The following is a 21,446-nucleotide window of genomic DNA, read 5'->3' as shown; positions in this document are numbered from 1 at the left end:
AATCATAAATATTGTTTAACAACGTAAAACATAATTCTAATAAATGAATGCGCAGTTTGAGAAACAAATGTTAAGTACAGTTTTATTCTTAACAAAGTTTGATTCATGCATAAAAAACGTTTTACATTTCCTTCTTTAAAATCCCTCGCTTGCTCATAAAACTCTAATTCTTTTAATTAAATTGCTATGATATTGTCTGTAAACTTTATATTATTAATTGTAGTGATCTCTCCCTTAGCGTGAATGCAAGGCTGAAAGAGAGCCTATTCTCTAAATTATTGTTCTCTACTCTTATGCTGAAGTCTACGTTATATTGCTGTGTTACCATAGCTCAGCTGAACACTATACCTGCGGTAGGTCCATAGAGGGTTAAACCCTAAGATCCTAATAAAGTTAATCTCTCTCTCTCTCTCTCTCTCTCTCTCTCTCTCTCTCTCTCTCTCTCTCTCTCTCTAATATCAGACAAAGCAACCGTAGTTACAGCACACGCTTTTACTCAATATGTCTTTGCCCTCTCTGTAAACAATGTTTTTAGGTTAATTTTACTTATTTATTATTTTCATGTCGTTATTTCTTTAGTAAATAAAAGGATTTATTAATATCGTTATTATATTTTATATTTATATAGTTATTATAAATTATAACTATATAATATATAAAATATGTAATCTAAAATATCATCTATAACTTTTATCATTTGATGGTATAATTATTAAAATAATAATAATAAAAGAAATTACTGCCTTTGTAATATGGCTTTATAAATAAAAATGAAATAATTATTCATTTTTATTCTATATCAACATTCTAAATTGGCATAAGCTACTAATCAATAGATTATAAATTCTGACTTGCTGTTTTCATAAGCCCCTACCATATTGAATTTTTTTGAAATGTTCCATCACTTATAATTACCGGGAAGGGTATTCAAAAATGATAATTTGCAACAGAACGAAAAAAGCTTCCACACAAAACCCTCTCTAAATACAAAATTCGCTAAAAAGACAAAAACAAACCTTCCTTTCCCAGGAAGTAATATGATTAGAATCAAATAATAATACAAAAAACTCGTTTGTACATGTATAATATATATTATTAAAATAAGTACACAATTATGTAAAATTGAATTGAAACTTTTATTAAAGAGCGTGACGACTTGTATAGATTTTTGATTCAGAGTGAACGTCAGTATAAAAATGAGAAAAATTTGTAATCAATAAATAATAGACATCATATGCTATCAACTTTTGTATGTATGTAGTAATTCGAACATTTTTTAAAATATATTTCCAACATATATTTTACATAATGTATACCATTATACTTTTATACGCAGCTTTCTTTTCAAAATTGGTATTACCCTTGTAATTAATTTGGATATATTTAAAGCAAAATACTTTTTTTACTCATGATCTGGATGAAGATCCGGATAAAGTCTGAACTATATGGATGACAATCACTTGATCGACTCTGATGGATCATTACCGCTAATGTAATGATGATTGAGAGGATGTCGTCTAGATTACTCCATTGATAGCGGATATGCTAGCATGAAGGGAAAAAATTTCAGCCAATTGTCACTACCCTCAACCGCTTGACCCTTAGAGATCAATAAGAATTCTCTTCTTTTTTATTGCGTGAAATTCAAAAATAACTATAATAAATTATAAATCAAATAATAAAAAAAAAAAGAAAAATCGATTTTCAAACTCTGTAATTGTTTTTTACAGAATAATCACTGAGACATCAGAAAAATAAATCACTATTAAATAAGAGAGGTCTCGTTGAAACAGTGAATAGCATGATAAATCAAATAAATGAGGTCGTACTGTTACAATCGCTGTATATAATGCAAGGTACTAGAAAATAAAAATTAAACCTCAACATATCTGTTAAGCAAAGAAGCTAAATTATTGCTTTAGAACAAATAAATGTTGTGATAGTACATTTTAGAATTGTTCTTAATCGTAAATTTAATTAATTTTGATTTTAAGGAGTTTTAAAATTGGGCGCTCATTATTGTAAACAATTGAGGTCCAATCCTAATCCGAGACGTGGCCAAGAGAATCGATATATTTCTGGCTTGTTTTAGCTTTCATTAGCTCAGTAACACTTTATTAATATATAACTTAATAAAGTTACTTACAATAGTTTATAAAAAATTCAGAATATACAAAACGAATTATACGTAAAATAAAGATATATTCCAACGAGTTCAACTAGTTTTTAATATTTTAACGATACTAATATTACTAATAGTACCTTACGAGAATCCACTACTTTTATTAGTTTTTAAGATCCATCAGAATCCAAGTCCTCTATATTAATTCTATATTAATTAAGAAAATCTAAGTATAATATCTTATATGTTTTTCAGATGGGTTCCAGAATTTGGTATTTTAATTGAAATTAATTAATTAGTTAAATATGAACTATTGTATATTAATTAATAACTCAGAGATTAGAACTTAATAATTATTTATTGAAAAATACAATACGTCAAGATTGATCAATAGTTAGCAAAAATCAGAATATATCGACAATATTCTAGTTGAACAGAAGCACGCATAGTCATTCAAGTAAACTATTTATAGTAGGAAAATCTTGGCGATGTAAAAAATGCTCATAGCTGTGAATTACACTATAATATAAATGATTTTTTATGACTAATTCACTGAAAAAAAACTTAGATTCAAACTTAACAAATCATCCAACAGATTCTTTCAAGATTACATTAAAACTACTTAAGGAAACGTACGTAGCTTTGTTAATAAATTTTGACAAGTTAATCGTAAATAATCAGCTAGTGCAATAACAACTGATCAGTATTAATTGTGCTTTTTAACTTTGAAGAAAATAGTTGCTATTTTCAAATGTTCGTATCTGAAAAGTTATTTCAAGTAGTTACAATTAATTATTAGCTGAGGTATTTGCTGATTACATAATTAATATGAATGATATTATTGTAATAGTGGTACACATCAGCGATAGTTAACCGTTTACCTTCTATTCCACAATATGATACAATTGATAATCTGAAAACAAAATAAATATTCTTCACAGAACACAGAACAGAATTTAACTTACTTCGTACTCGTTGCAACATGTTATGATGAAAAAGGTTATTTCGCTATATCTTGGATTTTCTGAGGATAGCGCCAAAGAAGGCAGCAATAGATACGATCTCTCGCTTTCGATGTAAACTTGAAATGAATAAAAGAAGCTTAAAATTGTTTGTCGTAAACGTAAGCATTGAAAATGTTACGACACATAGTTCTATCGATAAATACAATAAATGAAATTAAAATTAAAATTTGAATGTAGTATTATGCAATGATTCTCAAGTTTCCGTATGACATAAGAAGGTGTGCACGAGTATTCGCTATAATAATAAAATAGATAGAAAAAAGAGTGAGAGTGTGGCAAGCGAGAGCGAGAGAGAGAGAGAGAGAGAGACGTGGGAGGTCTTTGGGCCGTTGAAGGGGCGCTCGCTTACGGGCAGCACCTCGACCTCGCATTGTTTATGCTGACATATAAAAGTGACGCATTGTTATTACGGGAGGTACGCGCTAGATGTGTAAATCAGGATCTATGCGAGTCAGAGTCGCTCTCGAGAAATATTATCGTCTTAGTTTTCCTTCCTATGTATGCAGGCGCGACTCTTTCTCTCCCTTGGCGCTCAGCGGCAGCGAGCCATGCCCATGCCAGCGCGGCATCCATTTCATAGGCACTCCAGTGTTGCTGCGGCTAAAGCGTCCGACTTAAGGGCAAAGCTACCGCCATAAACAAGCGCGCATTTTATGAAACGACGCGCTATCTATATGCAGAGCAGCCGATAAGCGCCCGCTGGAATTTCAGAGGCGCCGCCACCAACTCGCCCCCTCCCCCTTACTTTTCGCGCTCTCAGACAAATCTTGATCTTTCCTGATAAGGGATTTACTTTTTTGCACTTTCTCAATTTAGTATCCTGCTCTACGCCCCCGCCTTGTTATTTGAGACCGCACGACAGTGCTCAGCGTGCATATACGCGCGCCAACTCACAAATACCGTTTCCGTCGTCCTCTCGCTTGCGAACATCTATACTTTTAATTTGCAGCGGCGCTGCCATTTTCACGCACCGGCTGGACCCGCCAAAATTGAATCTTCCAACAGGATTGCCTAATCATGCTAAGTTAACAAAACGCGGTGTATTTGCAAGTTCAGATGTGCATTTCAGTAAATTCTTTCTCTCGATCGCGCTTATATAAATGAAAATACTGGCACTGGTTACGTTAAAAAATCGTTAATATATGAATATTTAATATCAGCATAATCTACAATTTCATTGGACTATAAGTTATCCTTAGTGTAAAGTGTCGGAAGTCAACCATAAAATTGAAATCCGATAACGACCCAAGCGACTAGGGTCTAAAGCCGGAGAATATTACTAAAAAGTTTTCCAGTGTCTGCAATATCTCATATTCTCCAAACCATTTTTCTTTTAAACTGCGATGAATTTTACAAGTAAAAAAGTTCTATTTTTGGAATCATTTTTCATCGGACATTCCATTCGGATGTTCCCGTTAAGTTGCTTTAGTAAGAATCTGCTATCATGACGTTAATTTTTACAACGGCTAACGAATTTCAATTAAATAGAAATGGGCTCATTGATTGAACATTGATCCACCGGCAATATCGGTTCAATCGTGAAAGTTCTGAAAGGGAGAGATGCGCTCGCTAAAAAAGAGCATGTCTAACGTCGGTTAAAGCATGACACGGTATGGAGTATGTAAGGCGCTGATTTATGTGACAGAATTTAAATATGGATGAAGACATATCATAAGCCATAGATATCTCGTCTAGAGCATGTTATACTTCGACCAACCGCCTTCTGACACCTAAAATAAGTAATATAAAGCTTCGAAATAATACTCTTGCGTTGAGCACCGCGTATTTTACTAAAAAATGAAATGACGATGCTTACTATAATTTTTATAAAGCTGCTTTATTGTTTGCGAACGAGTTACTTTAAAATTAATAGCAAGTCAAAGAATCATCATACGGAATCAAGTCATACGTATTCTAATCATTTCATGATTGAATGGTAATAATTGAGTTGTCAATTATTTCATCGCCTAAGCTTTCAACTCAAACATTATTAATCGATCGACATCTATGTACGTGTTTTTTTTTTACAGTTCCTCATGGCAATAAAATCGTACAAACTTGTTATTCGCATAAAACATCGCGTGTAAATCTGTGCGCAAGGAAAAATATTGGCAGAACGAAAAGTAAAGATCAACTGTGGTTTACGTATAGCGAGTAAAGCATTCGAGCTGCACCGCCGCGCAAGGTCGAACGGGAGAACCAGAGAGAGAGAGAGAGAGAGAGAGAGAGAGAGTCCGCCTATTCAATTTTCTGTCGCGTGGAAGAGCGATGCATTATTCAGCACAGCGTCAAGACTGTCTCTATTTCCGGTGCCAACGCCGCGCGCGACTCGTCGAGTCTGTTGTTTACCAAGGGAGCAAATAGGCGGATGTCTTCGATGGGCCGCGAGCGAGCTCTTTGCCGCTCCGCACCCTTCGGCTATGGATTTGCCCCGCAAGGAACTCTACCCGTTCCGTTCGACGAGGCGCGGATATCTGTGCGTCGAATTCTCTCAATGCAGGAATGTGTATAAGCACGAGGTCGCCGCCGTCGCCGCCGCCGCGAGGGGCTGGCTAATGCGTATTAGCGTGCCGCCGCCTCCGTCGCCTCCTCCTCCTCCTCCTCCTCCTCCTCGTCCTCCCGCTGGTCCGAGTGAAACTCACGAAACTCGACGCTGCCTTGTGTGTTTGCTTAGGATTATATGCTAATGCCATTTCAGAACAAGCTATTGCCGTGCGACTGGGCTTTAATCTATAAAGCCGTCATTCGGCTGATTACGTTCGGCAATGTGTTGCTAACGATTAACTAATTTAGCCCGTGATTTCGCCATACTCGTCGTCTTTGCCATTTCAACAACTCGGCCTATTTTTCATGCAGCCATTCTGTAATCAAGTAATTTAATTCAATTCCTTATTCAAAATTGAAAAACTAAATCCCAACCCTTAACATCCATCATTATTCTCTTGAAAAATTTGATACGGAAGGATAAGAAGTAATCCCCCGTTCCCAGTGGGACGTCGATCCATCGAATGACTGGCGCTCTCGCTCCCTTCTCTAAAACTATGCCTTCTTTCAGTTCTTGCATAACCAAATTAAAATCTACGTAAGAGAATTCGGGGTGCTTCGTCGTAAGCCGGCACAAGTGAGCTTTATGCTGCCTTGAAAATTACGGCCTAATGCAATTTTAAGCGTCCTAAGGTTCTGAAGACTGATTACGCGAGATTGCTTCGTTTAAGTCAATTTCATTTGATACTCGAATGTAATGAGTATATACTGAGTGAGCGCCTTTATTACATTGGGACTCGCTAAATGATGACGTAGTCGAGAGACAGCCGTCTATCAATTGGAAATGTAATGCACACGCCGTTACTCCAAATTTAACTTTCTTCAAATCAGCTGACTTGTCGTAAATGCAAATGCTCAAGGAAAAGAACCAAAAGTACATTAGAAAGATAGAACCGATCAATCAAAAAAGACCGAACAAAAGGGAAGCTTTCAGTCACACATTATTCTCTAGATGGCAAGGAAAAAGGGATTATCCTTGCACAAAAAAGGTGACATCGCTTGGCACGAAAATTTACACGTACACCCTGAATAACTCGACCGTTGTGTATAGCAAATATTGAAAGGGGAAAGAGAGCTCTGGTGCAAAATGTGACTCATCGGGTGATCCATCATCGAGGAAAGTCAGTGCGTGCTGGGATCAGCACAAAGAATGATACTTGACTAATTGAATCTCTTTATTTTCGCCTTCTCCTTTTTAGCTTGGCTTACAGACGTGCAAAAGCTTTTTACAGCTGGCGAATGTATAGATAAGCGATCAGCCGAGAGAAAAATAATTAATTCCAGGGTTAGCTAAAACGTGTGCAGTATCGAAAGATGTAAAGGAACTATATCGCAAATAACGTTTACAAAGCGAATAAAATAAGTTTTGTATTTTACACAAGCTCGCAGTTTTTCGTGTGCTAGCTGAAGAATATGAAGAAGATATAACCAATGTTGAAAAGTGAAGTCATAGTGTATGCGTGAGCCGTTGTGTGCGCTAGTATAGAGACTAGGAAACAGAAATATGACAAGTTCGTCGAAGGCTTGCATGAAAATTAAACCGCCAGCAGCAGTGGTGGCAGCTCACGTACCTACCAGGATATATCTTATCTTTAATCTAGAACGTTTCAACGCAAGCTCTAATTTAGCGCTCTACACGAAAGGTCTCACGGCGATAATTCGACAGAGCGACAGAGAGAGAGAGAGAGAGAGAGAGAGAGAGAGAGAGAGAAAGAGAGAGAGCCGCACAATAACCTCCTCTGGACCGTGTCATTGAGATCTGGCTGGGCGATATCTCGCGGTACGAATTCGCCGGGACTCGAGGGGCTGTTGTCACGCTATATACGCCTGTATACGTACATTCGAGGGGACAAATAAAGCGTTTGCATCGCACACAGCGTAGAATCCAGATCGTATATATTTGCGAATTGTGCACTCTCACATGCGCATTAACCCTCGCCGCCGACAGACTTGCGCTCGACTCATCGGTCAATCGCTTTTCGCAGATGATTGAACTCCCCTCCGGACGATCTTATATCCAGTCAACTCGTTCATTACCGACGACGATTAGAGAGCTTCCATGCCGCCCGCATACCGGCCTTTCATGCTTTTCCGCCTGATTACCCCTTCATTCAATGTCACTGGGATTTTATTTTCAAGAGAAATATCGTCCATCGCACCATAGTAGAAGCGACAGCGGATTACAAAGCGTGAGTTTGTCTGCCTTCTCCTATTTTTCTGCACATATCGAACTGATGTATAATTATATCCTTACACATGCTAGCATTGGCTACGCGAAATGAGTCAACCGATTAGATAGCTCATAAAGCCAATTGACAAAGCCTCCAAAAGGTAAATGCAAGGTAAAGCGAAATCATTTACGAGCACACTCGATACTGCATTGCTGGCGCGGACTAACGAGCATAACAACCAACGAGTCCGCCAAGGGAAAATATTGCTAATGGTATTATACGGCTGCGTAGGACAATAAGTTAAGTACCCGCCAGTAACACTCTGCCAGACGTCATCAACAGTTCCCGTTACTTCGCCCTACTCTCTCTCTCACTCCACCTTCGCCCCCCCCCCCCTCCCTTCAAACTCCCCAAAATGCTTTTTTGTTCTAACGGTGCAACATCGTGTACTTAATACGAGCTTTAATTCAAATGCACTAATTTTTGCTTATTTTCACGTGGATAATTATAAAAATCCATGTATTTATATTCGATTACGATGGTAGCACTGTACCACTAGCATATCTCGAATTCATACGCATTAACAATTTTTTCAACATATTTTTTCAACCTTTAAATAAAATGCTTAAAAATTGCAAGATTTTGTAGTTACGATAAAATTAACTTTCCTGTGCTCCAAATGAAGAGCTTGCTATTTTCGCCCAACAACTTTGTTAATTAGTTCTTAATTGATGTTACAATTGAGTTTTATTCTCGATCAATAATAGAATTTCGTTGTGTGTCTGGTTAAGTTTATGAAATATTTCGATATGATGCGCTTAACAAAGATACAGCTTTGATATGCATTTAGGTATTGAGGTAGCATTCCTCACTAATGAACAACGGATTCTAACGCAACAAATGAGCCTTCGAACAATCGACGAAGCAAACGTAGGCAAAATAATGAGTATAATATAATGTATTATATTGAAAACGATATTCGATATTGACTATAGTAATTAAATTTAAATTCGGTATAATAATTAGTAGTCATGTACGATTATGAATATGGTAATTTGTAGCTGTACTTTTTAAAAATTCAATGATTACAATTTAAAAATTATAACAAAATTTGTTCTTTCAAACCCATGAAAATTCATGTTTTCCTGGTTATAGCTCCTGGTCACGCAGCAATTAATAATCTAAAAACTTAGTCATAAATTTGAAAAAATTTACTGTGATTTGATAAGTAAAAAAATCGTTTATACAAAATTTATTTTAAGCAAATAAATTATGTACTTGAATAAATTGCTCAGAAACATTTATCAGTATTGAAATGAGCTGAACCGTCATTTAAGTTATTCGAAGTTATTTGAAAAACGAAGTGTGAAAAAAGTGTAATGCATAAAGTGGATTTTATAGGGTAGCGATACATCAATAAAGTTGGAGAAAACTTGAAATAGATTGGTAGCTTAGCCTCATACTCGACTTATTAGATATCTATATAGTTGGCCAATAGAAACTGTTTGTAACTGGCAAGCAGGCGAAGTTTCTTGAACGCGTAGGTTCTATCTGAATATTCCTTCGTGAATGACAATTGCAGCGAAACTTTATTGAAAGATTCAGACATTTGGCAAACAATGCAATTAGGAATTTTCATTAACTAATGGACAACGTCAAGTGATTGAAAATTGTTGAAGACTTTAGCCCGGCAGCAATGGGAGTAGCAAGCAAGTTTACATATCCAAAGTCGAGTGGAGAGGTGCTGAAAAGATGCGCTCGTATAATTGTCATTAATTGCAACGTCAGTTGGGAGTTGGTATTAGTTACGCAGTCTGATTCGGAAGTTCTTGCTGCATACTAAGAAAGGGTCGAGAGGAACGGGCGAGCGAGATGATGGTGGTAGTGGTGCGGGCGGAGACGGCGTCGCTTGGTAATGAACAGTTAGGCATTGGCTCTTTAACAAACTACCCTTGCCAGGCGTCTTGGTCGGCATCGAGAGGATTCAGTGCCTTTGAATATGCAAATGACACTCTGTTTAAGATGGCAGTTAGTGCAAGCCTCGCCAACGTCGCTAGCGACGCAGCCTGTTTTTCTCCGTGCAACTTCGTAGAGTTACAGACATTTGCAAAATTTGCCAGAAAATTAGGCAATAAAAGGACGCAGCAAAGCTGCCCTCGATCTGTAATAGAAAGCGACGCGAGCGTAAAACATTTGATTTGGATCTACTTTTGTGATTGTAAATCAGAGCGGCGTACGGCGTCCGACTAAGCTGCAATTTAAACGTCACGGAGAGTTTTTCTTCGACGAGAGGCGCGGTGGCAGGCGCACAATACCCGCAAGCAAAGATCGCCGTGGTTACAAATAGCAAGGGACTATCGTGCATATCGCGCGAGACGCGAGCAAGCAAGCCGAGAGACGAACGGAGCACCCCTGGGCTTTAGCCTGCAGTTGCGAGTGTCGGTGTCACTGCAAACTACCGAGTCATTAATATGAAGCGCTCCCGCGACAGTCGCTGCGCCCTTAACGACGTCCCACAATGCGCGAGGGTTATTTAAGGTGCGCCGCTCTCTCAAACGAGCACATAGCAGCTCGCAAAGATACGATTCGCGCGCGAGTATAGATTAAAATTCCCATTCCGGGCGAACGCTATTATTCGTGTCCCCGGCTCACGTGTCTTTTCGACGTGAGTGCGCGAAACAGTGGCAGCCGCACAAAAGCCAACGCGCGCGCATTTTAATGGGACACGCACGCGCCCGCGCGCACCATATATAACGAAGACGTACGCCCGATCCCCGCGAACTGCGAGGGTGCGCCGCGCGCGCCGAGATGGATCGGAGCCCGTTTCCGATTTGCCGCCGACGACCGGACGACCGGCCTATTGCACGAGTCCTATCTAAAGCTCGCTCGCTGACGAAGGGCTTGCAGCGCGCCCGATATGTCATCTTTGGACTGCACGCCACCGGGGGGCCCGCTTGCCATTTTCTATTTCATTTGCCCCGACGCTACGGCCAATGTCATTTCAAGATTTTAATCCTCCAGGTTGATGCTATCGGCATTCTTTATTAACTCGGAAGTTCGTTCGACCACTCGGCGGGACGACTCGTATTGAACCAAGCAATATTACAAGTTACCGATAAGTACCACCAAAATCTAATTCATTTTCAAATTGAGACTGCAGAGGTTTTTAATTTAACTTTAAAATTTTACAAATTCCAATTGCAAAGAGAACGTTCAAAGGATGCGCTGACGGAAGATAAGCCTGAATAAAGATGTCCGCAGAATCGAGCGAACACAACAAGAAGCAAAAACTCAATTACTCTCTCTGTCATGCTATTAAAAAATGGACGAACGTTCGAATACTCGTACGACGGATCTCTTTTGACAATTGCTAAGTGTTAAAAATTCAGTTAAAAACAGTCTCGAAATGTCATCTCGGTCATCGACTGAACAGTTTCATCCGTCAAAGTGCAATTCGAATAAGTACGAAAACAGTGAGAAAAAGTCGCTTTGTATTACATCGGTTTGCAAGCTAAAAAGCAGAGAAAAATATGTGAAAAAATGCAGCTTCAAAAGGATGTGCGCGAAGCAAACGGATGAGCTCGTGTCTGCGCGCGTCTCGCTCATTTTTCGCACAAGCCGCGCGCAATTCGTTTCTGGCTTGCACTTCTTTCGTCACCTTTATGTCGGCCGCAATAAAATTTAAAGCAGGCAGCGCAGCGCATGCCAGGCGCCTCGCGCGGTATATTCCCTGAACTGCATCAGCGCCTACCCTCCTCCGTCGCGCTATCCGTTTATTAATAGAGCCACATGTCTCGGCCGCGCCGCGCGCGCGGCCTCATGTGTGCACACGGGCGGCATTTGTAAATTCAAACATTTGTTCGCACGTGTTACCTAAGCGAGCTGCGCGCTCTTCTCCTTTTGAATGCGCGCTGATTTACGGCCGAAGGCTTTTTTGGAACTCGCGTTAAACTGCACAACCCATCCAGTGCTCTCGCTCTCTTTTAACTACGCGTCTGCCCCGCTGCGTCGTTAACCTTGCCTCTTTAATTATTTCAAACGGTTTGCCCCCTCCTCCCCAAAACCCAATTGTTTTATTTCCTCCACTGACGCTTTCAAGATTCATTGAATCATTACTCTGTTACTCCGACCTCCGTAAGCTTTGCTGGCAACGGCTTCATAGATTTTTTTTACGAAACAGCTGAGTGTCGCTAATAATCAATTATTATTCAAACTACATTGATAATCGTAATGTGTAATCAACTACAACGTCAGTCTGAGTGAATACAGCAATATATTGTTACGTTTTAGCCGATGAATAATATTAAAACTGCATCGCTAACGATTTCAATAATGAACTGGTATTAAAGTAGATTGTCCATAATCTGTTTTGCATTTTTTCGACTCAGTCATTTTAGCCAATAGAATATTACAGTCGTTTTCTTTGAATCAGTTGAACCCATTCTAGCGTCGACATAAAATACTAACGTATTCATTTTTCAATTTGCTGCTGGAACTTTAGTATTTCAGCAGCACTGCAGCACGCGGTGCTGCTTCAAGCAATATTATCATAAAATGTAAGACTGTCTTTTTTGAATATAAAGATCTAAAAAAGCATTTATCTAATTAAAACATCGGCACTATCCATATTTTCGAAAAACTACTGGTTAAGTTAAAAGAATATTGCTCTTGCCAAATTTGTGCCGAACTGTATGGTCACTCGGCATTTCTTTAATCTCTTACGTCTTGTTTCGTCGACTCACCCTCATTTGCAATAAACAGCTCACTATGCCAATGTATGTCAGTGTCAACATTAGCTACCGTTAATTCGATCATCTTATATGCGACATGGAACCGACAATCGGGTTTTGTCGTGTTGCAAAGACACCTGGGGAATAAACATACGTCGACAGACTCACGAAGCGTCCTAGAATTTGGGAAATGTGAGCTTTTGAAATCACAATTATTCTTCAATGTTTACTGTTTTCAATGCACGAACAGCTTTTATAATCGATCCAACTTCATTAATATCTCAATAGGAATATTTGCGTCAAGTAAATTATTTGCGTTAAAGGAAAGATAATAAGTGATACATCGAGAATTTTTATGAGAGCACTTGAAAGCAATGAAATAAACAAGTTTATACTCATTGTGAACCTCGAATGAAATAAAATAGATGCCAAGTGAAGTTGATAAGCTGTATGGGCGCGTTTATGCGCACTGCTACAATATCTCCGGAGAAAATTGAAGACCTTCAAGAGAAAGAGTGCAAAGAACATTATAAGTTAGAGGAAGAGCGCAGTTTGAAAAATGATTATGTGGGCATTAATTGCTCGAGTGCGATGGTAACCGGACGGAAGTTTTTGCAGAGTACAGGCTGGACCGATGCTGCTACTTTTGCTCACAAGAGCATGGCATAGTTAGTGCGCGGAGATGAGAAATGCTGAGTTGGAGATTCGGTATATAGGTATCTATAATCCCCAGAAGGATCCCCGGCGTAGAGGTAGGAAGTTGAGACAACGCAGGCCGACGGATGAGCAGATTGCTGTCGTTATCCTTCCGCCCCTAGAACTTTTATACGAGCTGCTACTTTGTCCTTATGGCATTATATATTGCCTCCAGCAATCCAATTTTTTCTACTTCTTTCCATCTACTTCTCTTAGAACTCTTTGCTAGCTTTACATATAAAATCATTATAAATAAAACGTTTCAATTGTATATGATATTCTAAACGAAATATCGTTTAGAACCTTGAACAAAACAGTGAGAATCTATATGAAATTTTAACATGTCATTACCTAATAATCTATTTTTTTTACAACTATCCATATATCCGCTGATAAAAGTCGATGCTCATAAAATCTTTTTTCATTCTCAGCAAATATTATTCTATAATAAATTATTCTTTGATACTCAATTATTTTATTTTGTACGGAATGAAATTAGCATCGTTTTTTCTTTTATTTTAGTCGCGCCAATTCATTTGTATAATACGTACACGCGTAGAAAACTGTTTCAAAAACTAAGTTTATGGTTGAGACTCGAGGCTCCCCCTATGTACGTTTGACGACACTGCTGAAGAAAGAACGCAGAGACAGAGATAGATCGAAAGGGAGAGTGAGAGAGAAATAGCCGAAGCGTCATCCTGCGCGCGCGTCGTTCAGCGCCTATTCCTTGCTCTGAACGGTGGCGTGGCTTGCTCTACGTAGCATACAGATGTGCTCGAAAACCTAACCAAACTCTTTGCTGTGACTTGTTGTTGTTAAGTGAATTACGTTAAATATTTTCAGTTATTTGTTATTATTTATCGAAAATGTATAACGGCATTGGTTTACAAACGCCCAGAGGGTCGGGAACCAATGGCTATGTACAAAAAAATTGTGCAGTTGTGCGTAAACGTGAGCCGCGAACCTTCAAAGAAGATCCCAAAACAGATCAAGCCAACAGGCTGCCAAACAAGGAAATTCTCGAGCACGCCAATAGAAGGAAGATTGAGTTGAAATGTACAGAACTAGCTGATACACTAGAGGAACAAGGTTACACAGAAGAGGAGGTAGAGACGAAAGTTGCCGCTTATCGAGCGACGTTAATGCGTAACGAAGAAGCCGGCGAAAAATCTAAAGAGCTACGTCGTGATATCATTCAAGAGACTCATCACATTGCTGAAGCAAATCAACAAAAGAATTCATTATTACGAGAAGCATTTGGAATATCGCAATTTTTCGTTGAAGGAACCAGCTTAGATCCGGAACGGCGAGCGCGTGAAGCTCAGCTAAAGGCTGCCGTTGAACAACAAAAGACTTATGAATTAGTGCGAACACCCAGTCCGTCCCTAGACGATTTGGATGATTTGCCTGCAAAAAAAGACAAAGAGATTACAAAGAAGAACAAAAAAGATGAACAAGAGGTGAAAATCGAAGATAAAAAATCTAAGCAGTTAAAGAAAAAGAAAAGAAAGATGACCAAGTCTGAATCTGAGTCTTCTGAAAGTGATTCCAGTGACAGTGAAACAAGTAATAGTGAATCGAGTGATTCAAGCAGTAGTGATGATTCCAATAAAAAATCTAGAAAACGCAAACATAAAGAACGCAAAAAACCACAAAAGAAAATTCAAAGTTCAAAAAAATCTAAAAAAGACAGTGATTCTAGTGATAGTGATTCTGAAAGTGACAGTTCTATTGATTCAAAGATAGAGAAGAAAAAAAAGAAAAATGACGGGAAAAAAAGAAAAATAGAAAGTCGTAAACCTTCGAAGAAGGAAAAGAAAAGCAATAAGCATGTAAGTGACTCTAACGATTCCGATTCTGAAAGTAGCAGTAGTTCCGACAATGACACTCGCAAAAAACGTAAACGAGATGACAGAAATAAAATTAAAAAACACTCTAAGAAGGTGGAAAATTCAAAAAAAGTTGGTCGTGACTCCGACAGTACTGACTCGGATGAAGTTAATAATTACAATAAGCTAAACATTGAAAAACGAAAGAAATCTGAAAAAGTTTACAGAAAGTCACAGAAATACCAGCAAAAAAGTAAAAAATCTAGCAGTGATGATTCAAGTGATAGTGACAGTGACAGTGATAGTGACAGTGACAGTGATACTGACACTGACACTGATTTGAAAAATAAAAGGCGCAAATATGAAGATACAAAAGCATCGGACAAACATAATGACAGGAGAGATTCACGCAAATACGGAAATGAATCTAGAAAACATGAGGACAACCGAGAGTCGAAGAAAAGCGATAATAAAAACGATCGAGATTCTCGAAAGCACGAACAAAGAGAAAGAGATTCTCGAAGGCACGAAGATGGGGACAGAAATTCTCACAAGCATGAAGAAAGAGATAGAACTTCTCGCAAAAATGAAGAGAGAGAAAGAGAATGCCGCAAACATGAAGATAGAGAACGGGGATCTCGCAAAAATGAAGAGAGAGACAGAGAATCCCGAAAATATGAGAAAGAAAGAGAATCGCGTAAATATCAAGAACGAGAAAAAGATTCCCAAAAACTTAAAGAGAAAGAAAGGGATTCGAGAAAATACAAAGAGAAAAAGGATTCACGGAAATATGAAGATAAAAACGAATCAGCAAAATATGAAAAGAGGAAAGAATCAAGTAAATCATCGAAGACTGTTGAAAAATCTAAGATAGATTCGAGTGAATCTAGTGGAAGTGACTCCGACAGTAGTGAAAAATATTCTGATTCTCGAGATAAAAGGCGTAATGATGACAGAAGAGGAGAATCCCGAAAATATTCACGAGAAAAATCTGACAGGAAAAAGCATTGAAAGGTAGCCATTGTGTAGACGAATATCCACTTGGTAACATATTTTATCTATGAAATTTCATATTTTAATTGTAACTTGAAATGTTCAAAAAAATTCCACAGACAAAATTTATATTAACATGTGTCTAACAAGATGTAAATAATAATGAAAAATGAAATGTTTAATTTCATAAAATTTTAAATATTATTCATATATTTTTATAATTACTTTATTGGTTATTCAAATATACGTGTACAATTCTTGAATAAATAAGTTCATTTATCACAAATATTTTTTTTCATTAAATCCTTTTGACTACGAGCAGATCAATTTGATGGAATTTCAATATATTTAACAGTTTTTCTAGTACTTTGTAAGTTATAAGGAATATCGTACAAAAATGAAAAAAATTACTAGTTTTTTTTACAGGACAGAATTAATCATGGTTCTTTTTCATTTATGTATACAAACGATAAATTCAAATTTCATTCAAACTTAATATCACCTATTTTAAATTAGCTATATTAATTTCTTTGTTTTCTTCAATATAATTGCATATAACATGAAATAATTTTTCTTTCCAATCTATCATTCATCACATATCTGACATACTTTTTATCTGCAAAACTTCAAATTGAATTATTATTGATGAATTGAAATTGTGTACAATCGAATAAACAATACGAATTAATAAATAATATAATAATACCATCAACGATGACTTTCTTAGCAATGATTTATAAATTAGTAAATAAAAATAAAAAACAATTTACTAATTAAGAAATTCATTATGGAATTGATCTGAATGTGTTTTGTTATTGTAATTGAATTTCGTTTACCGAATCAATCAACTTTCTTATTGGATAAAAGGAAAATTTAAAAGAGCTGAGTTAGGAAGCTTGACAACAACAACACGGAAGCAAGGTGTACAGCGCTATGAAATATGACTGTTGTGTTGTTACAATAAACAACGATTAGCAGGTATGCATATTGATGAAAAGTCGTGCTCGAGGATGAACATGCAGCGAGCAAAATGGAAAGGAGGCAGGTGCGCGCGGGCGTCGCTCGTCGCTGTAGCGCTAATTAAAATGCCGTGCACTTGAAAACGATCAATTTATAAGGAAACCGGCGAGTGCGCGGAGGGAAGGAAGCGCAACTCAACGGCTTGCAGCGCGTCCCAAGTCAGCTATAAGTCCGTGGTGCGCGGCATCCAAATGTATATAGTTTATTAAAAGGGCAGAGGCTCGGGCTGCGTTTTCTCGCAGCGCGCACACGGCTGCATTTGAAATTCTCAAATACGCGCGACACGCGGGCGTCGCTCGCGAATGAATATTCAGCGAATGCAAAGAGCGACGCGCGCACAGCCCGCTCCTTCACGGGACAAAAGAGCGCCGCGGCTGCAGGCTTTTGGGTCAAACTCGCGCCGCTCGAGAGTAGGAACACTCACGCCTATGTGTACGTATATATATATATATATATATATACTGCAGCCACTCCAATTCGAATTCCGAAGCCGTCAATCTTCCCTCGACTCCAAGGAAATGCATAATTTCACGTTCAATCGCCTTCGTGTCGCTGGCTGTCGGAACTTGGACGATAATGAGCCTAGCCACAAGAAGCTTACAGCAAACTGCGAGCGGTTTGACCTCCGGCCAACTATTGACTTGCCATTTGACAGATGCGGATGTTATTCTTTTCTCGCACTTCACTTTCAATGCATATATTGAGTCGGGTCATGGCAACGTGGAAATTAATTAATTCTAGATAATATTGTCGAGAAAAAAGTCCCGCTGCGCACTCATATAGAACATATTTTTTCGATAAGCGGTGCAGAGAGAAGGAGAGCAATAGCACGTGATCTAAGAATCGAAATAACGGTAGAGTTTATCGAGCTTGAAAGTTCGGCGGATGCTCCTGGGGGCTTTTTAAATCAAACAGCACGGAAACATTGATCAACGTTAGCTCAGCGCCACACGATAAACTTTCTCCATAAATATCGCTTATCTCGCCAACTCGCGGGCTTTCCCGCGAAACTTCCTTTGCCAGTCGCACTCTGTTTGCGCGCGAGGCGAGGCTCGCGTCGATTTCGGAGCCAAGAATACGCAATTTGATCATTGTGTTGCGCTTGCACTTGCAATGCTTCCCTTTTATTCTTCTCTTGCCACTGTCATAACGGACAGTCTTACTTTTTATACGCTCAAACTTTCAACCTGTGTGTAGCCGGCACATTCCCGCATATTCGTCCGCATAAAACGCATTTGCACATTTTATTACAAATTTTATCACAAATACATCTATAAAATATACTTTATCTATTTAGTCTTTCAAGTATCGTCAATCTTTAGTTTGAACATCAACTATTGCCAACACACAAATCGTCTAAAATGTCAAATTATCAAACGCGGTATTGTGAAATTTATAATTAAAAGATGCAAATTAAAATTTATATGTCATTCTATTTTCAACCAAAGCTTAACACTGCTTGGAACATCTTTGTTTTCCATTACACTATCGCAGAAATTTCTTTCGAAGACTAGCGGCTCGCTCAAAGTTTTTGGACTACTGTTTGGCAATTTGAAATCAATGAGCCGAGATCGCCATGCAAACGCTACATAAATATTATCCACACAATTATCTAATATGTAAATTAAGATTCAACAAACCAAAGTTTCATTTTCTACGTGCCTTGGAGGCGAAATGGATTTCTTCAAGCGGCATTGCTCTTTTTCTGAATCATCGACGATGGTATGATTTCTACGTTTTCATTAATTCCAGGAAATTCAAATTTTTTAGGATATTTTCAACTAAAATCCATATACCGGCATACTAATTAAACTCATCAATAATATGGTTTAATATCTATTGATATCAACAAATATATATGATAATTAAAACAGTAATTTTTACCACCGGTCCGAATACATTTTGTTTTATAGAAATGTTGAATCTTGTTTCTTCGTTTCTTCTATTATCACAACATTTTTTACAGTGCTACAAATTGACTCACAGTGCATCTCGATAATATTTTCATTCATCTTATTTAAAACAAAGAATAAAATATATCATTGCATATAGATATTACAGTATTTGTTTACCTCATTTGCTTATAGGTGCAATGCTTTATCTTTTTCTTGATTTATGGAAATTTTTAAACATAAATAATTGTTATAGTCACTATAACTCAGTTATCAAAAATTAGCATAAGTTATTGTTAATAAATTATAAAACAATTGAATAAGTAAAAAAATTGAAAAATCCATCTTTAAAAAAGTAATTTATGTTGAATATGTTAATTAATATGACAAGTACTAAAAAAAGATAAGAGCGCGCAACGCGCGCCTATCGTCTCTAGCTTTTCGATCTTAAAACAATTACGAGTCGCCAACATCTAACGTTGTGATTAGTTGATACTAAAAGTGAGCACGTAATTTTGAATTTTCGTATGCTTCGAAATATTTTTATTATATATTTGAGTGTGCGTGTAAAATTTATATTTCATCAATAAAAATTCAGCAGTAAATTCAATTTAGAAATAATTAATATAGATAATAATCTGCAAAAATAGAAATATGCCGTAAAAAAAACGTTGTAAGAAAATAAGAGATTATCTTTTCAAATTACGTTAAAATAATTAGTACGTATCCATAATTTGATTGGAATTTATAAAATGAAAAGTGTCGTCTTCAAATATAATTGAATAAGAGAAAAAGCGAATAAAATAAGATGCAGGAAATTAAATTTTTATTTGTTTACATTGTAAAATAAGAGGTATGAACAGGTAGGAAACAGAAACTAATTATGAACGAAAATATAATATTTGAAGAAAGTTTCGGGGTGTTTTCAACAAGGTAAAAGAAGAACATAGGATGTCGAAGTGTTGTACTAGCACTGGAGCCATAGAAAACCGCTGATTAGTGTATGACCACTATGATTTATTAGTGTATGATTCAAACAGTGTGATAAACAATAGAAAAAACAAATAAAGATCGCTAAGTAACGCTAGTATTCTCATATTACTGTTACCTTCACTCTTCAGAAACATATATATTACGTATAGTTATTTTCTGAAAAGCAAAATAGACGTTCATTCTCAACGGCCAGAAAGGATTGTGGCCGAGTGTGGTTATATTAGATAGGTATAGCTATTGGTATATAGAATATAGTACATTACGATACAAGTGCGGGAAAGTAGATTCTAGTCTCGTGTAGCGTTTACGCCCGAGCGAAGCGTGGGGTGGAATGGATTTTCAACGTACGTTTTTTACCGAGCGTGCGGGAAAACCGCACTTTCCGCACGGAGTGTCGAAAATTAAATTTCGTAACAAGTATAGAAAGGGCTTATTTTCAAAACCCAAAGAGCAAAGTTTTTCGAAAACAAAGCACTTTTGCATGAGTTATGAAATATATCTTTGAGCACGATAGACGAAAAAGAGTAACGAAAGTTGCGTCGTTGAGCGTGAAAAAATTTCTTGACGTGTAAGTGAAGTTGTTTTTTATAAATAATCATTTATCAAACTTGTTTAAAAATATATTGATCAAATTGTAAATTAATACTCGTAAAAGCTTACGAAAAAATTTGGTTGGCAATGATCGATGGAGTTCCATAAATCACGCGTATTGACCGATTATTTAACATGGACAGAGGGCAAGCTGCCAAGCGAAAACATCATTGATCAAATAAAAGTTTATAATCCCATAGGTGGTGGTTTGCAGCTCGTGGTTCAAGTAATCAGATTAATCCGCTTATCCGTTGATTGATTGGACACTAGCCAGTGACGTCACAATGATCCATTACCCTGTAGGCCAATTGGGATGCACTAATAAACATGTATAATGAAATGCACGTTGAATTAACACGGGCCAACATATGTACGTCGACGAGAAAATTGAAAATTACATTGAAGCCAAATTACAAAAAAATTGCAAGTATGATGAACTTATCATGAGACTGTTAAAGTATTTATAAGATTTATGGTACAATAGTTCTTGATATTTTGTTAACGGATGTTTCGATTTTTCTATGGTTAATAAATAAAACTTAAAAGCATATTTTTTCGTTAAACTTTTAATTTCTATTCCCTTATTTTCTACTAATTTAACAGTAAAGGTTACACTGTAGATTTTAATTTCATTAACGAAATATACTCTCAAATACAATTTATTCACATCAATTAACCGGATTATTTAAATTAACTGAATTTATTTGCATCTCTATTTAGATAGAGTTAACGGCGTAGCTGTTTGAATTGTCTCGATTATAATATATATGAATAATTATAATACAACATTATAAAAATTATAATACTGACTAACAAGAATGTGAAAAAAATGCAAGATTA

The 21,446-nt window shown here is 37.1% G+C and overlaps 1 protein-coding gene across 1 annotated transcript; it reads left to right on the top strand.

The window, feature by feature from the left end:
• The first annotated feature begins 13,978 nt into the window (after positions 1 to 13,978).
• LOC131664301 (SRRM2 protein homolog rsr-2-like) lies at positions 13,979 to 16,396 on the top strand. The gene has a single exon (XM_058935278.1). The coding sequence runs from the start codon at positions 14,155 to 14,157 to the stop codon at positions 16,126 to 16,128; it is 1,974 nt and encodes a 657-aa protein (XP_058791261.1). The 5' UTR covers positions 13,979 to 14,154; the 3' UTR covers positions 16,129 to 16,396.
• The last annotated feature ends 5,050 nt before the right edge of the window (positions 16,397 to 21,446 follow it).

The sequence above is a fragment of the Phymastichus coffea genome, unplaced genomic scaffold (assembly GCF_024137745.1).
Source record: "Phymastichus coffea isolate CEN01 unplaced genomic scaffold, Cenicafe_Pcof_1.1 PCOF00003, whole genome shotgun sequence".
Taxonomy (NCBI): Eukaryota; Metazoa; Arthropoda; class Insecta; order Hymenoptera; family Eulophidae; genus Phymastichus; species Phymastichus coffea.
Note: the sequence above shows the minus strand (reverse complement) of the source record. Positions and strands in the feature narration are given on the sequence as shown.